Source organism: Triticum dicoccoides, chromosome 2B, assembly GCF_002162155.2.
Source record: "Triticum dicoccoides isolate Atlit2015 ecotype Zavitan chromosome 2B, WEW_v2.0, whole genome shotgun sequence".
Taxonomy (NCBI): domain Eukaryota; kingdom Viridiplantae; phylum Streptophyta; class Magnoliopsida; order Poales; family Poaceae; genus Triticum; species Triticum dicoccoides.
This window is the reverse complement of record NC_041383.1, coordinates 799,562,699-799,589,430: the sequence shown is the minus strand read 5'-3', so window position 1 is coordinate 799,589,430 and position 26,732 is coordinate 799,562,699. Positions and strand designations below refer to the sequence as shown.

At 44.3% G+C, this 26,732-nt stretch overlaps 2 protein-coding genes across 2 annotated transcripts in view; both read right to left on the bottom strand.

Annotated features, from left to right (window-relative positions):
* LOC119368865 (endoplasmic reticulum metallopeptidase 1-like) overlaps positions 1 to 5,276 on the bottom strand; it is a 9,308-nt gene extending 4,032 nt beyond the window's left edge. Inside the window, exons 1-7 of the mRNA XM_037633999.1 lie at positions 4,960 to 5,276; positions 4,168 to 4,406; positions 3,368 to 3,524; positions 3,194 to 3,271; positions 2,863 to 2,934; positions 2,181 to 2,300; positions 911 to 1,075 (exon numbers count right to left, since the gene is read on the bottom strand). Of these exons, the coding sequence (XP_037489896.1) occupies positions 911 to 1,075; positions 2,181 to 2,300; positions 2,863 to 2,934; positions 3,194 to 3,271; positions 3,368 to 3,524; positions 4,168 to 4,406; positions 4,960 to 5,268 (1,140 nt within the window). The 5' untranslated portion in view covers positions 5,269 to 5,276. The remainder of the gene's footprint in view (positions 1 to 910; positions 1,076 to 2,180; positions 2,301 to 2,862; positions 2,935 to 3,193; positions 3,272 to 3,367; positions 3,525 to 4,167; positions 4,407 to 4,959) is intronic.
* A 13,003-nt stretch (positions 5,277 to 18,279) lies between these two features.
* LOC119368864 lies at positions 18,280 to 20,300 on the bottom strand. The gene is made up of 2 exons (XM_037633998.1): positions 19,891 to 20,300; positions 18,280 to 18,699 (listed from the first exon to the last, which is right to left on the bottom strand). Exons 1-2 carry the CDS (start codon positions 20,233 to 20,235, stop codon positions 18,520 to 18,522), a joined length of 525 nt encoding a protein of 174 aa, XP_037489895.1. The 5' UTR covers positions 20,236 to 20,300; the 3' UTR covers positions 18,280 to 18,519.
* Positions 20,301 to 26,732: the final 6,432 nt, after the last annotated feature.

The window sequence follows — 26,732 nt, the reverse complement described above, 5'->3', positions numbered from 1 at the left end:
GTAAACAAATATGTTGTCTATTTTTAAGATACTGCCAACACATCTAAACACGTACTAGAAATTATCTGCGTATTCTCCTTGGTTATATAATTGTCTAAGTTTTCTTTTGCAGGAATCCATTGTTCATATTTATGTCAGCCAAGTCAAACAACACCAATCATCAAAAGCACTAGAGTGTTTTTGAAGAATCATATAATGCCAGGAGCACATGGACATCTAATCATAGCTTCAAACCTAATTCTAATATTTAGTTTGAGTCATGGTATGACCTAGTCACAGAACCATGGCACTCTAGATGATCATGAAGTCAAAAAGGAGGTAAGGAATAGGGGGGTGACAGGCAAAAACATTAGATGACTCCATTCCATTGCTCTAAACAGACAAAATCAAAGAACCATGACATCAAAGGTGGATACCTCATATAAGAATTGTTTCATTACTCAAAGTAATATATGATGTAAAATATAGCGTTATTTCTATTAGGACAAAATATGAGACATTTATTTTCTCTTCTTTGCTCCAGTTATACCCATACCCCTATTTTATCTTGCCATCCAGTCAAATTAACTTTGCAAGAACATCACAATTCACTAAGATTTTGGTCCAAAGAATTCGTATTTATTTCACAACAAATTGTTGGTAATAAATTTTTTACAAATCATTCGTTGGTCTTGCTGTTTCCTAGATTACTGCATGACTTAACAATTCTAAATTATAGAATTTGGTAAAATTATTATGGTCCTTCATTATGTGAAAGATTAGCATATGAAGACATAGAGTAGTGATAAAAAATTTCTCACGAGAACTTATGAAAATTGAAATCTATACATCTGCTTTCTTAGCTTAAGGAAAAACTAGATATTGCATGGTATAATCAAATATTTGATAAAAAATATTTTAATCGTTATACCAGAATGTCAAAGAAGATAGCTTTCTTCTGCTCTACGCTCTCTTGCTTTGCCTCGTGTGCATCTTCCATAAATTTTTGTGATGAAGCAGCATGGAGTAGGAAGGCAAGCATATTTTCTCCATTATGCTGAAGGGATCCTGGTTTAAGATGCTCTATTTTGTCATTCTGCACAAAAGATAACAATAAAAAATCATGAGTAGGCAACGAAAATGCTTGGTACCAAAATAAATAGATTGAAGCTGCCACCACATATATATTCCTTTGACCTTCAGTTACACTCCCAATATTAATCAAAGTTAAAATTACGTCTAAAACTATCAGCTTGTTCTAATTTCTGTTGGAAAGACATAATTAATTTACAATCTCATGGCAATGAAATTATTTTAATCAATTCACAGTAGGAAACAAATGCTTGGATATATAGTACAATTTGGAATTAGAATCACGCATTCACCCTCAACGAGGAGCCGTGAACAATCAGGTGGATCCTCAAGAAGTGAAGTTCACATGTGATGTGTTCACCTTTAACCTATTTATATCAAAGTGCTACTTTTGGTTCAGAGTACATATATACTCACTATATTCCTTTTTGTTTGGAAAGGGTAAATCAATGACAGTAACATAGCTTAATCTCAAGGTCCATAATCTCTAGATCTTCGAACAGGAAAGTAACCAGTAGATTCTTTCACCGAGTATCTGATACAGATATATTTGTTATTATGTTAATAACAAATATAGTTAGTGAATTTTAATGGACTGAGGGTCTGTAACATTTTTTTCTTCAGAAATTTGGCTTTATATATGTACGTAGCAATCCAATCTGTTTATAAAAAAAATAGAACATAAGCTAAACATTAGTATCTAATAAAGTACTAACATGACATGGCCTAGCTTAGTTATTTTTCTTTTTTCATTGCGTTTATTGTGCTTTGTTTCTGTAAATCAGTTTCCTTTTGTTGGCCGTTGGCCAAGCTATACTTTGTGCCTTCTTGGCATCCTCTTCTTAATACCCAGACACATAATTTGATGTGTGCTTAAGAAAAGAAATATCTACTAAGTTGCTTAAAGTGTAACGAATCTGGAAAAGTGTTCCACACATGAAAACGTTGTGCATAATCGATATATTTCCGACGGTGCATCATTTGCGCCATTACGACAAACAACTAAAATAATAATAATTCAAAACAGTACCCAAAACAGAGCAAAGTAACTTCTACCACCTGATGCAGAATATATGGAATTGTGCATATATAAAGTCATGAAAGCAAACCTTTGTGTGATACACAGATGTCATATCTGTATATGCAAAATCAAGGCCAGGAAGACCAGCAACCTCAAGATATATTTGGAAATCTGTAGCAGAATTTATTGCTCCAGAATTGAAAATATCCTGCAATTACAAATTTGGGTTATATCGTATTTGCAAGCTACGGAGACACTGAACTATGCTGGTTGAGTAAAGTGACAGGTCGAACCGTCTCCGTTCACTCTAGCAACATGATATCACTTGATATTTCTTCTATAAGTTTGGTGTCAGCACCAAACAAGTGTGTGTGGGGTGGATGAGGAACAATCATGTCATTTTTTCCATATCAAAAGGTGAATTAAATAGGGAAAATTCAAATTGACAGTGGATAAAATATCACTCCATTTTGCTCTGAGCTGATTGCAGAGTTCCTGGAAACATGACAAAATTGCCACTGCTATTTGCCACAATCCAATGTTCCATGCTACTGGCCACAATATAATTTTACTTTTTACCCAATAATTTGGAACAGGAAGATCACTCAAGCTTCTACAGCTAGATCTATATTTGACAGGGTAAAGGAACCTCTATGGAAAGTGCAAACTGTTCTTTCTAAGACAGCAAGCTTGAGAATCAATAAAAACTGTTCAAACCGTTCTTTCTAAGGTTTCTGAATCAATTCCTACTCAATCTGTTCCTTTTTTACCTGTATAGCTATCTGAGCAGATGGGTATTTCGCTACAGCGGCAAAGCTCTCCAAAGCCCATTGGTGAGTACCCTGTTATATGAACAAATATAGTAAGCTAAGCTTAAGAGGTTCAGAAGTAATGTTGTGATAACACTAGAAGAATAAACAGCAATTGAAGAACCAAAGAAAACAATCTGATGCATTAGCGACCAAGTAACTCATGGTTTATGTAAAATGTTCAAAAACCTTATTTACTAGCACTAGAAACAAACTAAAATAAGAAACAGGTACACGATTGTTACAATCATAAATGCAAGAATAATTTGTGAAAACAAAACGTGAGGCCAACCTGAAAAAGTGTGGATTTCCCACCGATGCCCATAGCTTCCAAATCAACAGCAAAACGTACTGAGTTTCTCCAGTGGTGCTGCACAAATATTATTAAATTACATTATGGAGCATAACCACAATGACCTATGTAACAGTTCGACATGATATATGTGTGACATATGAAAATAGTGACCTGAGTTATAAAACTGTGGGCCCCGACAAGACCCTCTTCTTCCCCTGTGTTGAATAGAAATAGGACACCACTCTTAAACCCATGAGCCCACTGAGCCACTCCCCGTGCAAGCTCTAGCATGACTCCTACACATGAACTGCAATCTCCGGCACCTCCCCTGAAAAAGATAGAAGTTAGATTCATTTTCTCTCTCAAAAACTGACAATGCGGAAGCAAAAAAAAGGTAGAATTGTTACAAGAGTTGGTCTGCTACACTACATGTATTTGCAATAAATAAACATCAGTTTGCCGCTAAATTACATCCTAATAGCATTAGATGTACACTTGAACAGTCTGGATACCTGTCTAAATTACTTGTAAAAATCATCAACAACAGAATTGTTCCTCCCAAACATGCCTCAAAGCTATATTCTTGTTCAACATTCATGTGCTGTCAAGTTATCTTTAGAAAATTTGAGATCTCGATATCTCCTGCTTATACTTAAATAACAGTGCACGACTGAGCCCATATATTTGTCTAATGTCATTTATTTCGCATACATTTCTTTTACCTCACTCTCAGCACCCACCCCTTCCTCAACTGAAGGCTCATAATGTGTTACCCAAGTTGGATTGTTGCATATTAGTACATTCTACAGAATTAAATATATGACGAACCAATTTCGTGTCAAGAAGGCATGCGGAAACCCTTCATTTCTGATGGTAACCAATTGATGTGTTGACGATTAAGCATATAGTTTACATTACATAATGCAAAGCAGAAGCAAGGCTGCCCAGTAAGGGAGAAAACAGAGCCTTACGTTGTGAAAACCGTGTCAATATGAGAAGAGACAAGAATCAAATTTTCCTCAGCTTCCGGTAAATACTTGGGAACAAATCTGAGAATCACGTGCTTAAGGTCTGAATACAAGATTGTTTTTCCCTTGAAAAGGCCCCCGGCTAAACGATTTGCACCAATGTCTGTGTGGAATAGCTCCAGTTGAACATCAACGTCCGGGTGAGCTGTCTTCTTTATTTTCTCTGCTTCTGCATATACATACTATTGCATGGAAATGTCAAGACGGATAGTGCAACTAAAAGTAGATACAGTAGAGAAATTATAAGTTCCAACAAAAATATCGCACGTCCTGATGGGAAAATGAAAGTGAAAGATAAGAGCAAGAAATAATTAGTTGGCTCCTCACTTTAACTTATATTTCTTCTCCACTTACTCCCTTTTCTACTCCCTCCGTTTCTAAATATAAGTCCTTTTAAAGATTTCAATACCGACTACATACAGATGTATATAGACGCACTTTAGAGTGTAGATTCACTAATTTTGCTCCGTATGTAGTCCGTATTTGAATCTCTAAAAAGACTTATATTTAAGAACGGAGGGAGTAGTTATTATGCCCAAACACTACAATTAGCATCAACAATTCAACAGACAACAGCTAGTTCCAACTTATTAATAGAAAAGTATCACTGACCCCTCATGTTTAGAATATATCAATGCATAATAAAATTGACAGAAATTTTATAATTGGTCTAAAGACTGAAATTGTAAGTAAAAGCTATTGAAATGCGAAAGCAAGGTAGCTTGAAAGGACAACCTGCACAGCCAGATCAAGGGAATCTGAACCAACTGGATGAGGACCCAGGCCTGTCAAGTACTTCACATGCTTAAGGGCAGAAGCCTCTGAGAACCCCCGCTTACCAGCCTGCTCAGCATCTAGGGGCAAAGGAAGATTTGCAAACTGCATACGGTAAACTGACCAGGACCCATGAAGGAAAACTATCAACAATCCCAGCAACAAATAAGCGCTCCTCCTATGCCTTCCGTTATCTTTATCAGAAACGACTACCGCATCAACTCTAGGCTTCTCGCGGGTTGACACTGAAGAAGCTTGTCCTCGAGGCATTTTGCGTGTTTAAATGTGGTGAAACGCCTGAAAAAAGTGGACTGTTCAAAAAAGAATTATGTTGGCAGTATCATAACAAAGTGTACACGATGATAATACAGTTAGAGCGGAAAATGAAAAAAAGCATCGCGTTCCATACAAAGAAATTATGTGGCATTTAATATTATTTTTTAGGCAAAAGAGCCTACGATGGAATTCCCACAATGCAACATGATAAATATTTTGAGTTCCACGTACCAAAAGAAAGATTTCACATGGATCCAGGAAAAATAAAACATGAACCAGATGCTCCCTGTTTTGTTTAGGATTTGAAATCAATATGTGCTACCATTGTAAGAAGTCGGTGTCTGCTAACAGGTAACCTCCCATTTTTCCATGTAAGAGGTTACATGCACAGACTAAGCAGTAATTAATCAGATACATAGACAGTCTCAGGGTTTGCTAATATTTTTAGCACAGTTCTACAACACCGAAGGTTCACAATTTCAGAACAAGGATGCTCCCATGTCCCAAAAGCAAGCTAATCAGGTCCTTCTCCATAGTCGGTTGGTTACGAACTGGAAACTGGAAAACAAGAGATGGTCTAGGAGGACAAAGAAGAAGATGATACATAGTCGAACGAACAGTGAATGCACTGGACCGGACTGATGGATTGGAGTGGTAGCGTTCACGCAGGAAACGAATGCGTAAACAAACAGCAGCACGAAGAGAGAAGATACGGATTCAATTTACGAAGAGGAAAACAGAACAAAATTGTACGTAGAACAACGAGCTAGTACTAGTGCTTCCTTACCGGCCGATGTGTCCAGCAGAGTGGGCGAGGAGGAGGAGGAGAGCGGAGTTCCTGCTTCGGAGGATTTCGGTGAGGTGAAGTAGCCGTCCGGAGATGGAGCTTATATATAGATGAGGATAGAAGGAGGCGATCGCACCCACAGAAAAACGTGCTAGCACTTAGGGTGACGATGCTGAAGAACTTCTGGTCCCGCCGTGGTGGACGGGATGCATGGCGAGAAAAGCGTGCGCGCGTGCCATAGAGACAGACGATGCTGGTTGGTTACGTGAGGCCTCCTTCTTTTTGCAAGTCGACAGACTGCTTTCACTCATGCATGCGTACATATCTCACCGCACATTCCAAACAAACATCACGGGCTCATCTCTCATGCATGGGAGTCGAAAGGAGTTTCTATAGACATGCTATTATTTTTTGCATGAGCAATACAAATATTCCTTCCATTCCACAATATAAGGTGCATTGGTTGTTAACAGTTCCAAATTTGTTTGGAAACTGATGGGGTGATAGTCATCATAAGTTGAAGGGCTAAAACCATGTGAGAGTTTGTGCCATTCTCTGGGCAATATGGAATTGCCGGAACGATTACATTTTAACAATTCATTTATTCCAAACTTCTTGCATGTTATCTACATGTCTACGGCTTTGATCAGCATGTGGTCGTCACTGTAGCATGTGGACGCGTGGCCATTGCTGGAATCGGTTGCGCAGGGTTTATTCAACCAGTTTGGCTGGCGAGCCACTTGTAGCTTATGTGGATGAGCTATGTAACCGCGTGTTCGACCAATAGTGGTCGTGTATTTCTTTTTATTTGTTGCAACATCTGGAACTCGGTGACTGTAACTTAATTCACGGTTAATAATGTACATCATGTGATGCAGAGGCCAGGGTAATCCCCTTTTTGAAAGAAAACAAGTGCATTAGTTTTCATGCAAGTGAAACTTATGTATATTTCACGAAGAATATAGAATAAAATATTAACTTCTACAATACAAAATAAATAAAATATGAAAATACTTTTCGTGATGAATTTAATGATAGAAATTTGGTATTTTAGATGTTACTGCTTTTTCAAAAAACTTGATCAAATATGCACATATTTGATTTTTGAAAAAAAAAACTAATACACCTTATATTTTGTAGCGGAGGGAGTATGTCATAATAATATAGGAACTTGGTTTTTTCCAAACTGACACCCCTACCTTCCATTAACTTTGCCAAAAAATAGACGTGAGCTAACAAGGGTTAGTTTTCTAAAGTGTTGCAGTGGCTCTTCTTCTCCAATAGTGGGCTCGGGAACAAATTAATAACAATAACATTGGAGAAGAATTATTAGAAACACATGTAAACGTGCTAATGATGATATTCATTTGTATCTTCAAACATGATGCTGGATTTCAACATTTAAGCCGCCATTCTAAAAATAATATAAAACCAGGAAAGTATATGTTTCGAGTAAACTGGAAAACTGAATATTCTTGGTCACTAATGTGCTCTGTATATGTCTGGGTATTTAAAACAATACTACCACTTTACAGGTCCATGTCCCACTGGACTATCACTTGACAATGTTTCCCACAGGGCTACTACTTATGTTTTACTTTTCCCCTAAAAACTACAACTTTTAGTTAGTTACAGGTTCAGCCAAAATTAAACTCAATTATGGCAGTGATGGCCCACAAGTCTGGGCTAACCTGGCACAATATTCAGCTCCGTCATATTGACCGTTATGACATCTAGGGTGCCATACTCCAGTCTCAATAAAATTCCCCTGGTTTTTAAACATTTCACAAATTTACAGTGGAAAGCCCACAAGTGAGTGACCTAACCATAAACTGATAAGTAGTTAAGCTAACCTAATCACATGGGCCTGATGGTCAATGGCCCATCTAATCCTAACTAACCACTAACCATCCCCTAACCTAACAACTAATCCATCCTTACTAACCACGTGGGCTAGCGGCTGAGAAGCCCTTCCTCTCCACGTCCGAGGCACCCCAGCCGTCTGGCCATGGTGCGGCTATGCTGCCGATGGCCTCCAGTTTCCTCCCCTTTCCTCACTCCACCCACGCAACTCGCCACCCGGTGGCCTCCGGTCCACAACCTTATTTTCTATGTGGAGAAAGAAAAAATGAGAGGAGATACCAGTGGTGCAATGATGCAGTCATTGATCACTTTAAGGCCATGAAAGAACATAGAGGGTTTTTTTTAAGGCAATGCTCTTAACTTAATGTCTTAATTTATGAATTATTGCACAAATGTATTTAATATGTACTAAGTGATTTTTCTTTTGTAGGCAATCAGGATTTATTGTCGTATGTCGTCGTCCGATCACATTTATTTTCATTATTCGGAGTTTGTATGCTTTAGTGTTGAACTTTATATAATCAATCAGTATTTCAAGCGGAAGTGAACCATTTCATTTTGGTAAGGAATCTTACTACCATACATTTTGAGTTGTTGAGTGTGCTATTATATATATGATGTATAAGTGAACACCGAGACATTTTTGTTCTGGGTCCGTGGGAAGATATCATGTGATACCAAGCATCACATGATACCATGATATCATGTTTCAAAACTCAAAGTTTATGTCCTAAATTTTTTTGAATTTTTTTGGATGTTCACAAGTCTACCATCCCTAAAAAATTCAAGTCCAAATTCGAAATATACATGGAGAAACAAAAAAGGCAAATCCACATGTGAACAGTGCCAAAAAAATTTGCGAAAAACAGTGCCATATTTGCTTTTATCTTTTGTGACACTATTCATGCAGTATTTGTCTTTTTTATTTCTCAATGTGTTCCTCTTTGAGTTCTGAAACATGGTATGATAATATCATGTGACGCTTGGTATCACATGATATTTTCCCTGGAGTCTGCCCCTGTGTACTACTCCCTCCGTCCGGAAATACTTGTCATCAAAATGAATAAATGGGATGTATCTAGATGTATTTTAGTTCTAAATACATTTCTTTTTATCCATTTTAATGACAAGTATTTTCAGACGGAGGGAGTAGATCCAAACCTGGCTGTTCCGCGGTCCGGCGAGCCACCCCACGCGCTCCATGCGCTCGTGAGAAACACCAAAATCGTTCAGGATCCAAGCAAGATTGTTGCTAACGTGTAAACACATGCATGCACATGGACCAAACTAGTAATGGCCTGTAGTGGTGCATGCATCTCATTGGATTTTTGCACGTGCATGCATCATGCTCTGCCAGCCGGTAGGTTCGTCGAACCTGTGTGGTGACGGGGACCTGTGATCTCACGTGTACCATGCACAAGAAAAACTACAGAATTCATTATTTTATGTAGGTCCCACAAGTAATATACACACGCAGGCACAGTGTCATTATTCTATCCTGCGAGCCATTGGCGGACCTAGAGGGTGTGCCGTGGAACACCCAGCATTTTACATATTTTTTTCACTATATGTCATATTTTCCTGGTTTTGTTGGTTTTACAGTACTAGAACTAATTCACCTGAAGCTGTACACGTACATGCAAACCTAGCAAACCGTAGAAGTAGCTCGACTGTTTTTTTCTACTAGCAGCACTACGTGTGTGTCCAGCCAAAAACTCCTGTACACATACATGAGCCCGGTAGAAGCTAGCTTTTTTTTTTGAGGGGAAAACCAAGTTTTATTCCGCGAAATCCACATGGTGTGGGATACAGTTCAGGTTGTGGGATTGGCCAAACCAGATCAATTCCATCGATCAATGTTGCCAAAAGAAATTCCATCGATCAACTCTGACGGAAACTCTAGCGGGGACTCGTGTAGATTGCAAACAGAAAAAAGGAAAAAAAATAATAGGACTCTTCGGTCTGCCATGTTATTTTTTTAGACAACTTCGATCTATCACGTGCTATTTTTAACGTTTTTCTTTTTACGAAAAGGATCAAATCAACTATAAAGGTTCACTGGAAGTACAATACCTCAAGCATAATAAAAATTACATCGAGGTCCATGGACCACAGAACGACCAGTGCCGTCGACGCGCCGCTATTGTCGCTCCCCTACCGGAGCCGGCTGACCTTGTTGATGACAGCCGGGAAGTCTTCGTGCACGTGCCAGGAAGTCTCCCTTGAGGACCAGCACCCTGGAGCCATAGTCCTCGCCGTTGAATCCTTGAATAGATCTGAAGAACCTGACACCAAATATCGTCATTCCGTGCGCACGAAGAAAAACCCTAACCTCGTCGCCCCGAGGAGCTAGCAGGAATGTACGCCGGAGTTCCGTCTAATCCGTCCCAACGAATGAACTTGAGGAGGATCGGAGCCCGGAAGACTGACTCGAAGAAGAAGCGCCGTCATTCGTCTGAATGTCGTCCCTGCGAGGACTAAAATCATACCTATCTACTAGCCGGATTCGACACATCAGAAATCCCCTCCCCGCCACCGGCCGCCGGAGCTGCAGGCGAAGAGAAGGCGAATTCATGGACTCGCTGGTGAAGATGGAGGGGAGGAAGGCTTTTCCTAATTGCCTTGTGAGAGGGGAAAATAGCTAGGTATAACAAGATTTGATACTTCCTGCCGTCCATGTCCGCCGTTCTTGCGTCTCCGTACTGGTCCTAGCTCAAGTGTATTTCTTCTTTTCAATATTTACAGACATTCGTGAATCTTTCACACCTATTTAATGCATCGAATCCCGAGACGGTGCTCAACCGCCCATATATAGAGTGCATTCGCGCTCGCGCTTAGAAACACCGCGTCCGATTGGTAGCATGTCTCCATTTTGTTGAAAATATGAGGTCAAATAAAGAAGGTTGCAGCTGAAGGGCAAACCGAAGTTATTCTTGTATATCTTTCATGTAAGACTACTTGTATTGTCATTTCGCAAATTTGAAATTATTTTCTCAAACATAATATTGTGAGACTTGATTGAGTTATTTGTGTTATTCTTTTGCCATACATGATATGACACTTAGATTAGGCAGATTTTTCTTTTTGAAGTGTGCACACCCTCCATTTTTTTCCTGGGTCCGCCACTGCTGCGAGCAAGTACAAAAGAGCCAATCGCTGCTACTGTAAGTCTATTGCGGAACGTGGGTAATTTTACTATATTCTGAACATGTCCTTACTATCATTCCATGAAAAATAGTTTTTTTTAAGAAAGGATAAATATATTATAAAAGTTTATTGGAAGACAAAGCGTCTCCAACATAATAAATATATCAAGATTCCGAGACCACCGAACGACCAATATTGCCGTGAACGACTCTCGACGCACCGCTGTCGCTGCTTGCCTACCGGAGCCAGCTTGACCATGTCGATGACAATAGGAAAGTCTTCGTGCAAATGCCCCGAAGGACAAGCGCCCTAAGGCCGCAGTCGTCGCCACTAAACCCATGCATAAATATGAAGTTTCTGACATCAAATATCGTCACATGACAAGAAACCTTAACCTCACTGCCCGAAAAAGATGGCGGGAATTTACGCCAAAGCTCTGTCAACTACGTCCAAACGTATGAACTCTAGGAGGATTGAACCCGGAAGACATGCACGAAGAAGAGGCGCCACCATTCATGTTAGAGTTGTGTCGAATATTATGTACTCCCTTCGTCCAAAAATACTTGTCGGAGAAATGGATGTGTCTAGACATATTTTAGTTTTAAATACATCCATTTTTATCCATTTCTCCGACAAGTATTTTCGGACGGAGGGAGTACAAAGATAGGTTACAGTTGGACTTAGATTGAAACCGTGTGTAGACAAGGTAGAAGTCGTGTCCTAATAGGACACTTGTATCCTAGACCTTTTAAATAATGAAAAAGTAGACACACGATGTAAAATATGCCAATAAAATAGCACATGTGCGCAAGGGGGAGTCGGCGGCGTGCGGTATTGTGACAGTGTCATGGAAAGGAGCGTCCATAGTCAGACCCCAGGGATGTAGCTATATCGGTGAACCCGTTAACAATTCTCGTTGTCGTAACCGTTTCATTGCTTGGTTCTCGATTATTGACTATGCGCTTTAGATTAATTCTAACAAGTGATATCATGAACCAGGCTTGAAGAGGTTACGGATTCGATCTTGCGAAGGAGGTGAAGCGAAAAGATTCGTCGAATCGATCACATGCAGTAATCGGTCATATGAATTGATGGCTGCAAGAGATTGATGGTGTGGCGTGGTTCTATTCACGTTCCCCGAAGCAAATGGAAGCGGTGTCAGCGTGGAACTTAGCAGGATTTCGATCGAACTCGGTGGCGGCGATGGACAAAATTTCTGTTCTAACCTTTTGTGCTAACAAAATCAAGAATTGACCTTATTTGCGAAGAAATTTTAAATCTGACCTTTTTCGATCACACGCCAACATCCTTGACGTTTAGCTTGCACAGGAGACGCCGGAGTCGGTGGTGTTTGGCCCTGGCCCACACTAGCTGAGCTGGCGCTGAAGTGGCATGGCCAGACGCCATGCATCTTGGCGTTTGGGCAAACGCCATGGAACCTGGCGTTTGGGTTCTTCCATTACGTTACAAGAAAATCATGTGAAGCCTACCTGATTATTCTCGTTCGATGTTGATTAGTGTGGTTGCTTAATCAGTGAGGAGGCAGAAAGCTAAAGTATCACGTCAGCAAGGAATCTGCGTTTTTTAGAAAGACGTGCGGTTTGGATGGATTAATCTCATGTTAAGTGGCCGTGTACCTAAAACTTATTTAGGGCATCTTCAACGTCGATCCGAAAACCTCCTGCTACCGTCTGGACCGCGAAAGCTATCCAATGTTGATTTGTATCGGTCTGCGGTGTGGTCCGAACGTGATTTCTCCCGTAAACCAGAGACAAAAATGGGATAGGTTTGCGGGAGTCCGGACCGATCTCAAGCCCGTTGCTGACCATCCTGGCCTACCAAAAACCCCTCCCGCCTCCCGCGCGTTTTTGGTTAGCGCCGCTCCAGAGGGTCAGCACCCGCATTCATGCCAGCCAGAGCAGACGCAACCGCTCACTGGTACCGGCATTGAAGCGGCGCACCGGCCGAGAGAGCGCCACCCGCGCCGCATCCCATTGCAGGCAACTGTCACGCGTTCAAACGACACGATGGCCGCCCGTTCTTCTGTCTACCGCCAGGATTGATGACACGCGATTGCCGAGTCTCCTCCGGCGCCACTCGTCCGTCCCTCTGCCGCCTACCGGTGCTATATAAATAGATGCCCCGATGCCCCGGTCATGCCTCTCCGCACCACATCCCGCCATGGAGCCCCCTCCCCCCCCCTCCCCCGCGGCCAAAGCTCTCTAGGACGGGCTGACGTCGGAGTAGAAGAAGGCCATGGCCGCCATTACTGCCGATTGGCAGGTCGGCAGGCAGCCGGTGGACGCCTCCTCCGATGTGCCAGCGCCACCCTCCTCTTCCTCCGCGACACCCTCCTCCTCCGCTCCACCCTCACCGGTGCATTATTGCACCATGGCCACCGACAAGGCCCGTGCCCACTATATGGACATGGTGCAGGGAGCGGGAGGGCCAGTTTCGAAAGGCGCAGGCCGACGCCAACTACAACCACAACCTCCTCTAGGAGCATCTGCAGGCGGAGGAGTAGGTCACCGCCGCCAGGGCCGCCGGGCCCGACGAGGACCTGGCGGAGCAGGAAGCACTACTTGAATCCTACCGCTCCGCCCGCGAGATACACCTCGCCCGCTGGCGATACCGGCAGCGGGTGGCGGAAGTTGCGGCCGCCGGCATGGAGTGCGATGACGAGGCGGGCGAGGCGTTGTTCGGCGCCACCGACAACGAGTAAGAGTAGTGCACAGTAGGTCGTCACCATTCGTGTCCCAAAAAGGCCACCACCCCTCCCGTCCCGTCGACGCCAAGCTTGGGGGCGACATGGAGGTGAACAACTTCAATTCTTATATAGAGGCGGCACGTGCGGGTTGCCGTTGAAGATGCCCTTAGCACCCCTAGTAAGCGCCCGTGTAACCATATAATATGTTTGGATGGTTTCCTAAGTTCTAGAATACATTTTTTTTGCTAAATAAAAACCTACTACCAATTCTTTTAGTTTCCTGATAAGATTAATTAACCTACTACACTTATTGACGGAAGCAAGTCCATTATTGATGCATGCATGCAGCGCAGTTTCTACATGAAGCGTAGCTCCCAAATGCCAATATCTTTTCTTGTCTACTCACAATGGATGGGCTCAAAACGCTAGGCTCCATGGCGTTTGCCCAAACGCCAAGATGCATGGCGTCTGGCAGTGCCACTTCAGCGTCAGATAGATTTGTGTGGGCCAGGGCCAAACGCCACCAACTCCGGCGTCTTCTGTGGCAAGCCAAACATCAAGGATGTTGGCGTGACCGGAAAAAGTCAGATTTAAAATTTCTTCGCAAACGAGGTCAATTCTTGATTTTGTTAGCATAAGAGGTTAGAACAGAAATTTTGTCCGGCGGCGACAGAGGCAACGTAGCGTGCAACGTGAATCTGGTTCAGAACCACAGATCGTGGGTTAGCCATCCCGTCGTAAAGCTTCTTTACATGCCATGGTTGCGGAACAGCCACGGCCCTTCTTTCATGAGCTTATGCCAGTCACCAAGGCAGAAAACTGGAACAACAAACAGGTTGTCCTCCACCGTTCGGAACGTCACACCTTGTGCCATGTTCCAAGCGAACTGCATCGTTGAGAAAAAGGATTGGCTACTGAAGAGGGCTGTCTCAACGAGATGCGGAGGGCGGTGGCTGAGCGTGCTGCAGCAGGTTTCTCCCGCGGGGTCGGATTAGATCGATGCAGCGGTGGCAGCGCATGTTGCCCTAGCGAACGGTGCGTACGTGGATGCAAATGGGCGAGCAGTGCGGTCCGTATAGACAACCCAGGAGACTGTGGCCCAGGTGGTGGCGGTCCGGGCAGAGCTGGTGAGCCAAGACCAAGCGTTGCGCAGCTAGAGGTGTGCCACGTGTGCGTGCATTGCGTGAGGGAGCTGCCCAGGCTATGAAATGCCTTGCTGCGTTGTGCCGAGTCGAATCAAAATCTGACGTGGCGAACCAATTTGTGATTGGATTGTTAGAAGGACAGTGGTATCCACAGCCCATCAGGGTTGAAGTCCTGGTGCTCATATTATTTCTGGATTTATTTTAAGATTTTCCGGCGATGCGTTTTTAGTGGGAGGAGACGTTCTCGTCGACAACGAGGCATCTACGTTGACTTCGTAAATCTCAAGATGATATTCCGGCTCAGTCTCTCGAAGTTGCTAATAGAGGCGAGTGTACGCACATATATATGAGTACTTGCGTCTGTACTGGGTTAAAAAATTGATGTGGGATTCGTTTGTGATTAAAAAATAATCTGCAACATGTGTAGTTGACGTTAGCATGGACAACAATTGGATTAAAAAGGGGCATTGGGAGGTGTGGCGGCACATTTGGTCAGCTTCCACAGAAGCAATTTTTTGATGCATTGCTAAGTGCGTACCGTGTTTTACCAGGAGGTTGGCAACGTGCATATAAGGTTCAGAGGAGCCCAGAAGTGCGTCGTGAAGACCATGCATATACCGGGCGTCAAGACATGCATTGAGATGTGCCTAGGCGGATACGACATGGGTGGAGCATGATTACAGTCGGATGATTTCGCCTGGGTCAGATTATACAGCCTGATGGATCGACTGGTATTTCGGTCAAAGCAAAAGACGGCGGTGATTTTAACGACACATGAGCATGATGTTGATGATGACCGGCTTCTGGGGCGTGAAAACACGTGGTGCATGCCTGAGGGCTTGTGCGGCTTCGTTAAGACTATGTCGCAAGGTTGATTCAAGGCAGTGTACACTTTGAGAGCTTGAAGTCAACAGGGCGCGGGGTAGCTAGGCATAGCATCATGGAGTCATGTTGAAGATGGTGCTGGAGTCTGATGAACGACTTCACTCTGATCTGATGGAGGGGCTATGGCCTAAGTTAACGAAGAGTCGAAATCTATTTCAGCGGGAAAGCGGGAGACACGTGGTTCAGACTGGGTATTGGCGGTCCGATGGAGACGTGATACTCGGCATCTGTCGGTGATGATCGGTGTTTCTTCGAAGTGGTGGTTGAAGCAGTGTGGGCAAGCTACCCGGGATACTCAACCAGGACAACAGAGGCTCGGCGGTACGATAGCGGCGAGGCGTGCGGTAAGCACGCGACACAGCGAGAGGCCAAGGCACTGGTGGTCAGACATGTGGTCAGAAAAAATGTGCAGAGGGTGCTGAAGCAGTGTTGACAGGTATCAGATGCAAGTTGATGACTGGGTCTATCGGATCTGAAAGATGGACATGAGTTAACCATGGAGAATCTGAGAAATTGGCGGAAAGTCTAAAATTGTCAAAAGCTGATAGAGTACATGGTCGTATATTTCTGGTGTTCAGTGCACATGGCAAAGTGTGGATGACACGTACAGAAGGAGGCAAAGTGCTATAGCTATGGGACATGTCAAAGACTATCCAGAAGAAAGGATCAGACAACTGCGAATTTTACTCAGTGTGACATAAGGCAACGGTGAAATTCCTTCAAGATTCAGACATGCCATCAAGGAGAGCGACGACGTTGAGTTCAAATAACTCTTACATGTGACGACCAATATATGAGTTGTTCACTTTCACGCAGACAGTGATATGTGTATGATGGCATTGAATGGATACTCTGGAAGTTGGAAACGAAAACTAGAGTAAATAGGTACTTAATGTTGCTCGAGTGTTGACTGTGAAGAAGAGAAGGGACCACAGTTGCAGGTGGAGTCACATAGAGTTGAGGAGTAGCAGCGGTACTCATGACGTATCTCAATTCTAATGTACAAGGAGGTTAGAATATTGTGTACAAGGATAGCTTACAGATGGATTGGATTGAAGTAGTGTGTAGAGATGATAGACGTCATGTCCTAATAGGACGATTATATTCTAGACCTCTTATATAATGAGAGGGTAAACACACGATGTAACATATGCCAACATAATAGCACATGTGCGCAAGGGGAAGCCGGCGGAGTGTGACGGTGCCCTAGTCGCCGGTGTGTGGTATTGTAACGGTGTCGTGGGAAGGAGCGCCCGTATTCAGGCCCCGTGAATCTAGCCATATCGGTGAACCTCATTAGCAAATCTCAGTGTTATGATTGTGAGATGCTTAGTCCTTGGATGATTGACTATGTGCCTCATATTAATTCTAACAATTCACCTGAGCCCCACACCTATGAGGACTAATAAAAACACTAACCTAAACTACTAACATGAGCGGGGCACCGGGATTCTCCTTCCTACCATCGACCACCGGGGCGGCAGGCAGAGGGGAGATAAATCCACGAGCTCGCCACTGAAATCTGAAGGAAATTTTTTGCCCTAGACTCCTGGTATTAGGAGAGGAAACGAGAGGAATACAGACGGTTCTAAATCTCCAGGAGTACTACTGCTTTTTCACACAAAAAATGTTTAATTCCGCAAGTGCATTATTTTCTAGAGCTCTTTACGTTGATTGGAGAGTTACATCTTGTACTTTTATGTAACTCCATCTTCAAAAAAAATTGGCCATTAGATTTGACAAAATAATTTTAAATATTATTTTTTAATTGTTTGATATATTTCTTTTCAAATCAACGTGTATTTGAAAAAAATATTCATCCTACATTTAAGGTATTTTCAACATCTGTAAAACAAGAAATAACATGTATAAAAACAATATTTGTAAACAAGAAAAATAACATAGTACAAATAAAAAACATTCATGTTGCTTAAAAACATGCAGGCATTTAACACGAGTGTTTTGGTATTCTGAAAGGTCTTCACACATTTAAAAAAAATCACCAAAAATATTTTTAATATGTATTTGTAATAAATATTTAAATTTCAAAAAAATAGAAACCGAGAAATATAATGAAGAGGGAAATTTAATAAAAGAAAAGAGTGGAGAAACAAAGAATAGAAACCAACAAACCTTGAAAAGGAAAAATAAACACATTATTTCGGACCTTTGCCCATCCGCTGTAGGTGTTTCGTTTGGAGCTCACAACTGAAGTGTACTACTATGTACCGTGTGCAGCGAGCGATACTGGTGGATCACTAACTAACGAGGTAGTTGGGCCGGCCAAGCACATAGTCCGCAATACTTTGTTGTGAAAGGGTATGGTGAGACACCGAAGCAACTAATTTTTCAGGAGTACTCCTTAGAGCATCTCTAACAGAGCATGTAAACACTCGTCTCGCAAAAGTGGTTTAGAGACTCCCACAAAATAGTTTTCCCCTCTTTTACAGTATGGCATGTGTTCTACAGAATTGATCCTGTAAAAATCTTTAATGTCAGCCGTGGAGCCCATTTATCAGTAGTTGCATTCACAATAAGGTTCCTAGAAAATAGCACAAAACATCCTAAAACGAAATATAGATTACAATTGGATCAAGGCCGCTCCAATGCAACGGCGCATGCTCCGGCCGCCGATGCCGCTATTGGCGCGCACTTCGTCGGACGTGGCCGAGCTCCTGCTGGCGCCCCGCTCGTGCTAGCTAGCTAGCAAATCACGTATGCGGGCTAGCTAGCTTTGCTGCTGTGCCGGTGGCCAGCGGCGAGTCCGTCGACAGCGAGCGCATACGGCGGCGGCGAGATTTGGCCAGAATCAAGCTCGGAAGGCCATGGCGCCGGCTGTGAGGGAAGCGGTTGGGGCTGAAATTTCCACTGGCGTCCCTGGCGCCCGTCATCTGCCGTTGACCAAGGCGAAAAATTACATTAGCTTCACGTGATATGTGGATGTGCCCCTGGAACCGGGGGCACCACGACGGCGTCTGTAGTCAGCTAGCACCATGTAGACATGGTCGCAGACGGGCACCCGGCTGCTCTGTTGCCTGCAATCCCGCTTCAGGTAACAAAAGCCGGGTTGCACGGAGATGCCAGAGGCCGGAGCTGCTAAACCTAGGGAAGGATGTCGGGGTTGGGTCATCGAACAACGGGTGGGGCAACATATACTCGCAGCGGCGGCACACCACTGGCGACGGTGAGTTGACCCTCGAAGCCTCGAACTCCATCCAGTAAGATAACGGAGAGGAGTTGAGGAGGGATCTCGATTGGGACTATAGAGAGTTTGTCCCCTGGACGGGCTACTCCTCTTCTTGGCGGAAGCCAAGCGGCGCACGATTTCCATGGATATTGGAGGAAGACTGGATAAAGCGTACTGGAGAGAGATGGGAAGAGATGAATTTGAGATATGGCGATGATAGGCGCCGGTGCGTCGGCCCAAACATTCAGCCGGTCTACTGCTAGCCACCCGATTTAAAAAAGAGAACCGTCAGATCTCAGCGTTGTCTTCCTCCCTTCCCCATCTTTCTTCTCACTCCCGCACGCATAGGAAACAGAGAAAACAAAGAAGGGGATTCACACGCTCCCCGCAGGCACACCACCACCTCCTCCTGGTCTTGTGGCCATGCCCGGCGAGCTCCGGTGAGGTCCCGCCCCCCTGTCCGCCGAGATTGCATCACAGCCACCATTATTTTAGGCGCGATTCACCATGGATGCAACTCTAAAAACGACCAGATCCAGCGCGCGGGGGGCATCATTGCTACATCCCCAACGTAACCACGCCTCCGGCTCGCCGAGGTCGTCGCCTTGCACCATCGTGTCCAGCAAAAAATAATCCAAAAAAGCAACAAAAGCTCAGTTGGTCGGTTGAAGCAAATCATTATAAGGTTCCAGCAAAAAAAGATACCGTTTCCAGTAAAATCAAGCTCAGCACAGATAACTTCAGTGATTGATTGTAGCAAAAAAAAACACTAGTTCCAGCAAAAATAAACGCTGGTTCGAGCAAAATAACTCAGTAGGGAGACTCCCATTTTCGATTGTAGCAAACAAAAGAAGGAATGTAGCGAAAAGAAAGGGTAGTTCCAGCAAAAACATACACTGGTTCCAGCAAAAACACTCGTCGGCGGCGAGGGCGCCTTTGGTTCCAGCAAATCGCAGGGCCGATGGCAGCAAAAATAGATGCCGGTTCCAGCAAATAGATGGCCTGTTGCAGCAAAAAAAGGGTCATCCGCAGCCCGCCGTCCGTCTCCACGGCGTGAAGACCTTACGACGGTTGAAGCAGCGTGGGGCATCGGTTCCAGCCCTGGGATGCCCAGTTGCAGCAAAAAGGCCGTCGCCGGCTGTCGTCGCCGCAGTCTCCAGCACCAGCGGGTGCTGATTGCAGGACCTGTCATCGTCGACAGAAAAACGAATGCAGAGGTGGTGGATGGTGGTTCTCCCATGGTCTGAGACCCGCGATGGCCGCTGCCGTGCACGCTGTGTGTGGACCGCTGCGGCGCCGTGTGGAGGAAGAAGCAGAGAGGGAGCAGAGATGGTGAAGCGCGGCGCGAGGATAGGATTGGGATGAATGGAGCGAGAGATATGGCATGTGCGGTGAGAAAAGGAAGGGTATGGATAAGGCAGGGATGGATAAGGCAGTGCTCGTGTGTGGTGCGTGGGGTCCCTAGGTAGTGCGCGTGCGTGTGGGAATGACCGGCCCAAGTTTCAGCCGGTCCGCCGGCTCGAAGCGTTTCCCTTTGAGATATGACTCCACCGTTTCCCATCTGCTTGGTCTTATTGACGGATGATGGGTGGCTCTGCAACTATCTCGACTGTTATAGAAGACGAAAGAGTAAGCGGACGAAGGAGTAAATCACAAAAAAATGGAATTTTGAATTGATGACATGGCTAGACCGGGTGGAGGATTAGTGTTGACATGGCCGCACGGGAATGGATGTTGATGTGGACAGTTCGGATTTGAGAGAATTGATAGCAGTGGGGATCAACTTTTTAATAACATAAGATGCAGAGATGGATAGGAGGCGATTCTTTAGGACTCTATGAGGGTTGCACAATTAATGCATATACAAGTTGGTCCTAGGTCATGATTCCATCGACAATAATCCTACACTTACAGGCAATCCCCTACGGACTAGTGTTTACGAACCAATCTATCACTAATCGTCCCCCTGATTTTAAGAGTGGGCCCCTTTCCTTACCCCCAATTCCCAATCAAGCTTCGGCAATTAGGACAACTTTACAAAAGTACGATATTAGTCGCGAGTTGAGGGTGGACTTGCAACTGAAACGACTATACAAACTACGGTAAGAGTTGTGAGCGTTGACTTGCAATTAGGACAACAACAAAACTATGAACCTAGTTGCGAGCCGAGGGACTCGCAACTGGGACAATTACGAAACTACAAGCTCAATTATGAGTAAAGGGTGGACTTGCAATTGAATGAAACAAACTACGGATCCAGTTATGAGGACGGACTTGCAACTGGAACAACTACACAAAGCTATGATGCCATTTGCGAGGTTTTTCTTTCAACCAGGACAATAACAAACTACGATCCCAGTTGCAAGTTGTGTGTGGAATTACAACTGGGATGAAAAACAAAACACATGCCTAGCTGACGCAACAAACATTTTTGCCTTAAATTTTTTATTTTTTTTTGAAACGGAGGCAAAATATTTGCCTCATCGATTAATTCAGAAGAAGAGAATTGCCCAGTTAATTTTCGAAAAACCAGGCAAAAACCAATACAAACAACCCGAAGCAGGCTACTCAGGAAGCACGAAACACCGTGACCACACAGACAACCCGTCACATGCTCCTAAGGGCATCTCCAGCCGCGCCCCCAACAGGCCCTCCCCAGGCGATTTTGCCGCGCCGGCGCCAAAAAAAGACCCCAGTCGCGCCCCCAGAAGCTCGTTTTTCGTCGGCTCGGGCCAAAACTGGTGCCTGCGGACCCAGGCAGAACCCGGCGCCCTGGGGGGCGCTTGGGGAGCCGGCACAAACGAAAAAGGCGCGTGGGCCCGCCCTGGAAGCGACCCGAGGGCCTTTTTCCGCCGTTTCTCGACGCTTTTCCTTCGCATCTCTCCCGCTCGCTCGCCTTCCTCCCGCCATTCTCTCCCTTTCTCCCGCCAAACCCCCTCCCGCTTGCTCGTCGCGAAGAAGCACGCCATGCCGCCGAAGAAGTACGCCATGCCGCGCGCGGCGGCACCCGGCCGAAGAAGCCACCGGGCCTGTCGAACGCCGAGTGGAGGGTGGAAGTTCAGCGGCGCGAAGCAGCCACCGCCGACAGGCGGAACAGGGCCATAGCCAAGAAGGCCAGCGACAACGCGGCGCGCGCAGCGGCGTCTTCCTCATCGGTCGACCAGGCGGGGATGAATCCCCCCGTCGTCAGCCATGCCCAGTACGCGCCGTGGGGACAGCTGTTGGGTTTCGTAGTAATTTCAAAAAATTTCCTACGCGCACACAGGATCATGTGATGCATAGCAACGAGAGGAGAGTGTTGTCTACGTACCCAACGCAGACCGACTGCGGAAGCAATGACACGACGTAGAGGAAGTAGTCGTACGTCTTCACGATCCAACCGATCAAGCACCGAAACTACGGCACCTCCGAGTTCGAGCACACGTTCAGCTCGATGACGATCCCCGGACTCCGATCCAGCAAAGTGTCGGGGAAGAGTTTCGTCAGCACGACGGCGTGGTGACGATCTTGATGAACTACAGCAGCAGGGCTTCGCCTAAACTCCGCTACAGTATTATCGAGGAATATGGTGGCAGGGGGCACCGCACACGGCTAAGGAATCGATCACGTGGATCAACTTGTGTCAACTTGTGTGTTTAGAGGTGCCCCTGCCTCCGTATATAAAGGAGGAGAGGAGGGGAGGCTGGCCGGCCAAAGAGGGAGGCGCAGGAGAGTCCTACTCCCTCTGGGAGTAGGATTCCTCCCCCCAATCCTAGTCCAACTAGGATTCCTCGGAGGGGAAGGGAGAGAGGGGGGCCGGCCACCTTCTCCTAGCCCTAATAGGACTAGGGGAGGGGAAAGAGGCGCAGCCACCTTGGGCTGCCCCTTTCTCCTTTCCACTAAGGCCCATGATGGCCCATATGGCTCCCGGGGGGTTCCGGTAACCTCCCGGTAACCCGGTAAAATCCAGATTTCACCCGGAACACTTCCGATGTCCAAACATAGGCTTCCAATATATCAATCTTTACGTCTCGACCATTTCGAGACTCCTCGTCATGTCCGTGATCACATCCGGGACTCCGAACAACCTTCGGTACATCAAAATGCATAAACTCATAATATAACTGTCATCGTAACCTTAAGCGTGCGGACCCTACGGGTTCGAGAACAATGTAGACATGACCGAGACATGTCTCTGGTCAATAACCAATAGCGGGACCTGGATGCCCATATTGGCTCCTACATATTCTACGAAGATCTTTATCGGTCAGACCGCATAACAACATACGTTGTTCCCTTTGTCATCGGTATGTTACTTGCCCGAGATTCGATCGTCGGTATCCAATACCTAGTTCAATCTCGTTAACGGCAAGTCTCTTTACTCGTTCCGTAATACATCATCTCACAACTAACATATTAGTTGTAATGCTTGCAAGGCTTATGTGGTGTGTATTACCGAGAGGGCCCAGAGATACCTCTCCGACAATCGGAGTGACAAATCCTAATCTCGAAATACGCCAACCCAACATCGACCATTGGAGACACCTGTAGTACTCCTTTATAATCACCCATTTACGTTGTGACGTTTGGTAGTACCCAAAGTGTTCCTCCGGTAAACGGGAGTTGCATAATCTCATAGTCGTAGGAACATGTATAAGTCATGAAGAAAGCAATAGCAACATACTAAACGATCAGGTGCTAAGCTAATGGAATGAGTCATGTCAATCAGATCATTCTACTAATGATGTGACCTCGTTAATCAAATAACAACTCATTGTTCATGGTTAGGAAACATAACCATCTTTGATTAACGAGCTAGTCAAGTAGAGGCATACTAGTGACACTCTGTTTGTCTATGTATTCACACATGTATTATGTTTCCGGAAAATACAATTCTAGCATGAATAATAAACATTTATCATGATTATAAGGAAATAAATAATAACTTTATTATTGCCTCTAGGGCATATTTCCTTCAGTCTCCCACTTGCACTAGAGTCAATAATCTAGATTACACTGTAATGAATCTAACACCCATGGAGCTTTGGTGCTGATCATGTTTTGCTCGTGGAAGAGGCTTAGTCAACGGGTCTGCAATATTCAGATCCGTATGTATCTTGCAAATCTCTATGTCTCCCACCTGGACTAGATCCCGGATGTAGTTGAAGCGTCTCTTGATGTGTTTGGTCCTTTTGTGAAATCTGGATTCCTTTGCCAAGGCAATTGCACCAGTATTGTCACAAAAGATTTTCATTGGACCCGATGCACTAGGTATGACACCTAGATCGGATATGAACTCCTTCATCCAGACTCCTTCATTTGCTGCTTCCGAAGCAGCTATGTATTCCGCTTCACATGTAGATCCCGCTACGACGCTTTGTTTAGAACTGCACCAACTGACAGCTCCACCGTTTAATGTAAACACGTATCCGGTTTGCGATTTAGAATCGTCCGGATCAGTGTCAAAGCTTGCATCAACGTAACCTTTTACGATGAGCTCTTTGTCACTTCCATATACGAGAAACATATCCTTAGTCCTTTTCAGGTATTTCAGGATGTTCTTGACCGCTGTCCAGTGATCCATTCCTGGATTACTCTGGTACCTCCCTGCTAAACTTATAGCAAGGCACACATCAGGTCTGGTACACAGCATTGCATACATGATAGAGCCTATGGCTGATGCATAGGGAACATCTTTCATATTCTCTCTATCTTCTGCAGTGGTCGGGCATTGAGTCTTACTCAATTTCACACCTTGTAACACAGGCAAGAACCCTTTCTTTGCTTGATCCATTTTGAATTTCTTCAAAATTTTGTCAAGGTATGTGCTTTGTGAAAGTCCAATTAAGCGTCTTGATCTGTCTCTATAGATCTTAATGCCTAATATGTAAGCAGCTTCACCGAGGTCTTTCATTGAAAAACTTTTATTCAAGTATCCCTTTATGCTATCCAGAAATTCTATATCATTTCCAATCAGTAATATGTCATCCACATATAATATCAGAAATGCTACAGAGCTCCCACTCACTTTCTTGTAAATACAGGCTTCTCCAAAAGTCTGTATAAAACCAAATGCTTTGATCACACTATCAAAACGTTTATTCCAATTTCGAGAGGCTTGCACCAGTCCATAAATGGATCGCTGGAGCTTGCACACTTTGTTAGCTCCCTTTGGATCGACAAAACCTTCTGGTTGCATCATATACAACTCTTCTTCCAGGAATCCATTCAGGAATGCAGTTTTGACATCCATTTGCCAAATTTTATAATCATAAAATGCGGCAATTGCTAACATGATTCGGACGGACTTAAGCATCGCTACGGGTGAGAAGGTCTCATCGTAGTCAATTCCTTGAACTTGCCGAAAACCTTTTGCGACAAGTCGAGCTTTGTAGACAGTAACATTACCATCAGCGTCAGTCTTCTTCTTAAAGATCCATTTATTCTCGATCGCTTGCCGATCATCGGGCAAGTCAACCAAAGTCCATACTTTGTTCTCATACATGGATCCCATCTCAGATTTCATGGCTTCTAGCCACTTTGCGGAATCTGGGCTCACCATCGCTTCTTCATAGTTCGTAGGTTCATCATGATCTAGTAGCATGACCTCCAGAACAGGATTACCGTACCACTCTGGTGCGGATCTTACTCTGGTTGATCTACGAAGTTCAGTAGTATCTTGATCTGAAGTTTCATGATCATTATCATTGGCTTCCTCACTAACTGGTGTAGGTGTCACTGAAACAGTTTTCTGTGATGAACTACTTTCCAGTAAGGGAGCAGGTACAGTTACCTCGTCAAGTTCTACTTTCCTCCCACTCACTTCTTTCGAGAGAAACTCCTTCTCTAGAAATGATCCATTCTTAGCAACAAATGTTTTGCCTTCGGATCTGTGATAGAAGGTGTACCCAACAGTTTCTTTTGGGTATCCTATGAATACACATTTCTCCGATTTGGGTTCGAGCTTATCAGGTTGAAGCTTTTTCACATAAGCATCGCAGCCCCAATCTTTAAGAAACGACAACTTTGGTTTCTTGTCAAACCATAGTTCATAAGGCGTCGTCTCAACGGATTTTGATGGTGCCCTATTTAACGTGAATGCGGCCGTCTCTAAAGCATATCCCCAAAATGATAGCGGTAAATCTGTAAGAGACATCATAGATCGCACCATATCTAGTAAAGTACGATTACGACGTTCGGACACACCATTACGCTGTGGTGTTCCGGGGGGCGTGAGTTGCGAAACTATTCCACAGTTTTTCAAATGTACACCAAACTCGTAACTCAAATATTCTCCTCCACGATCAGATCGTAGAAACTTTATTTTCTTGTTACGATGATTTTCAACTTCACTCTGAAATTCTTTGAACTTTTCAAATGTTTCAGACTTATGCTTCATTAAGTAGATATATCCATATCTGCTCAAATCATCTGTGAAGGTGAGAAAATAACGATATCCGCCACGAGCTTCAATATTCATCGGACCACATACATCGGTATGTATGATTTCCAACAAATCTGTTGCTCTCTCCATAGTACCGGAGAACGGTGTTTTAGTCATCTTGCCCATGAGGCACGGTTCGCAAGTACCAAGTGATTCATAATCAAGTGGTTCCAAAAGTCCATTAGTATAGAGTTTCTTCATGCGTTTTACACCGATATGACCTAAACGACAGTGCCACAAATAAGTTGCACTTTCATTATCAACTCTGTATCTTTTGGTTTCAACATTATGAATATGTGTATTACTACTATCGA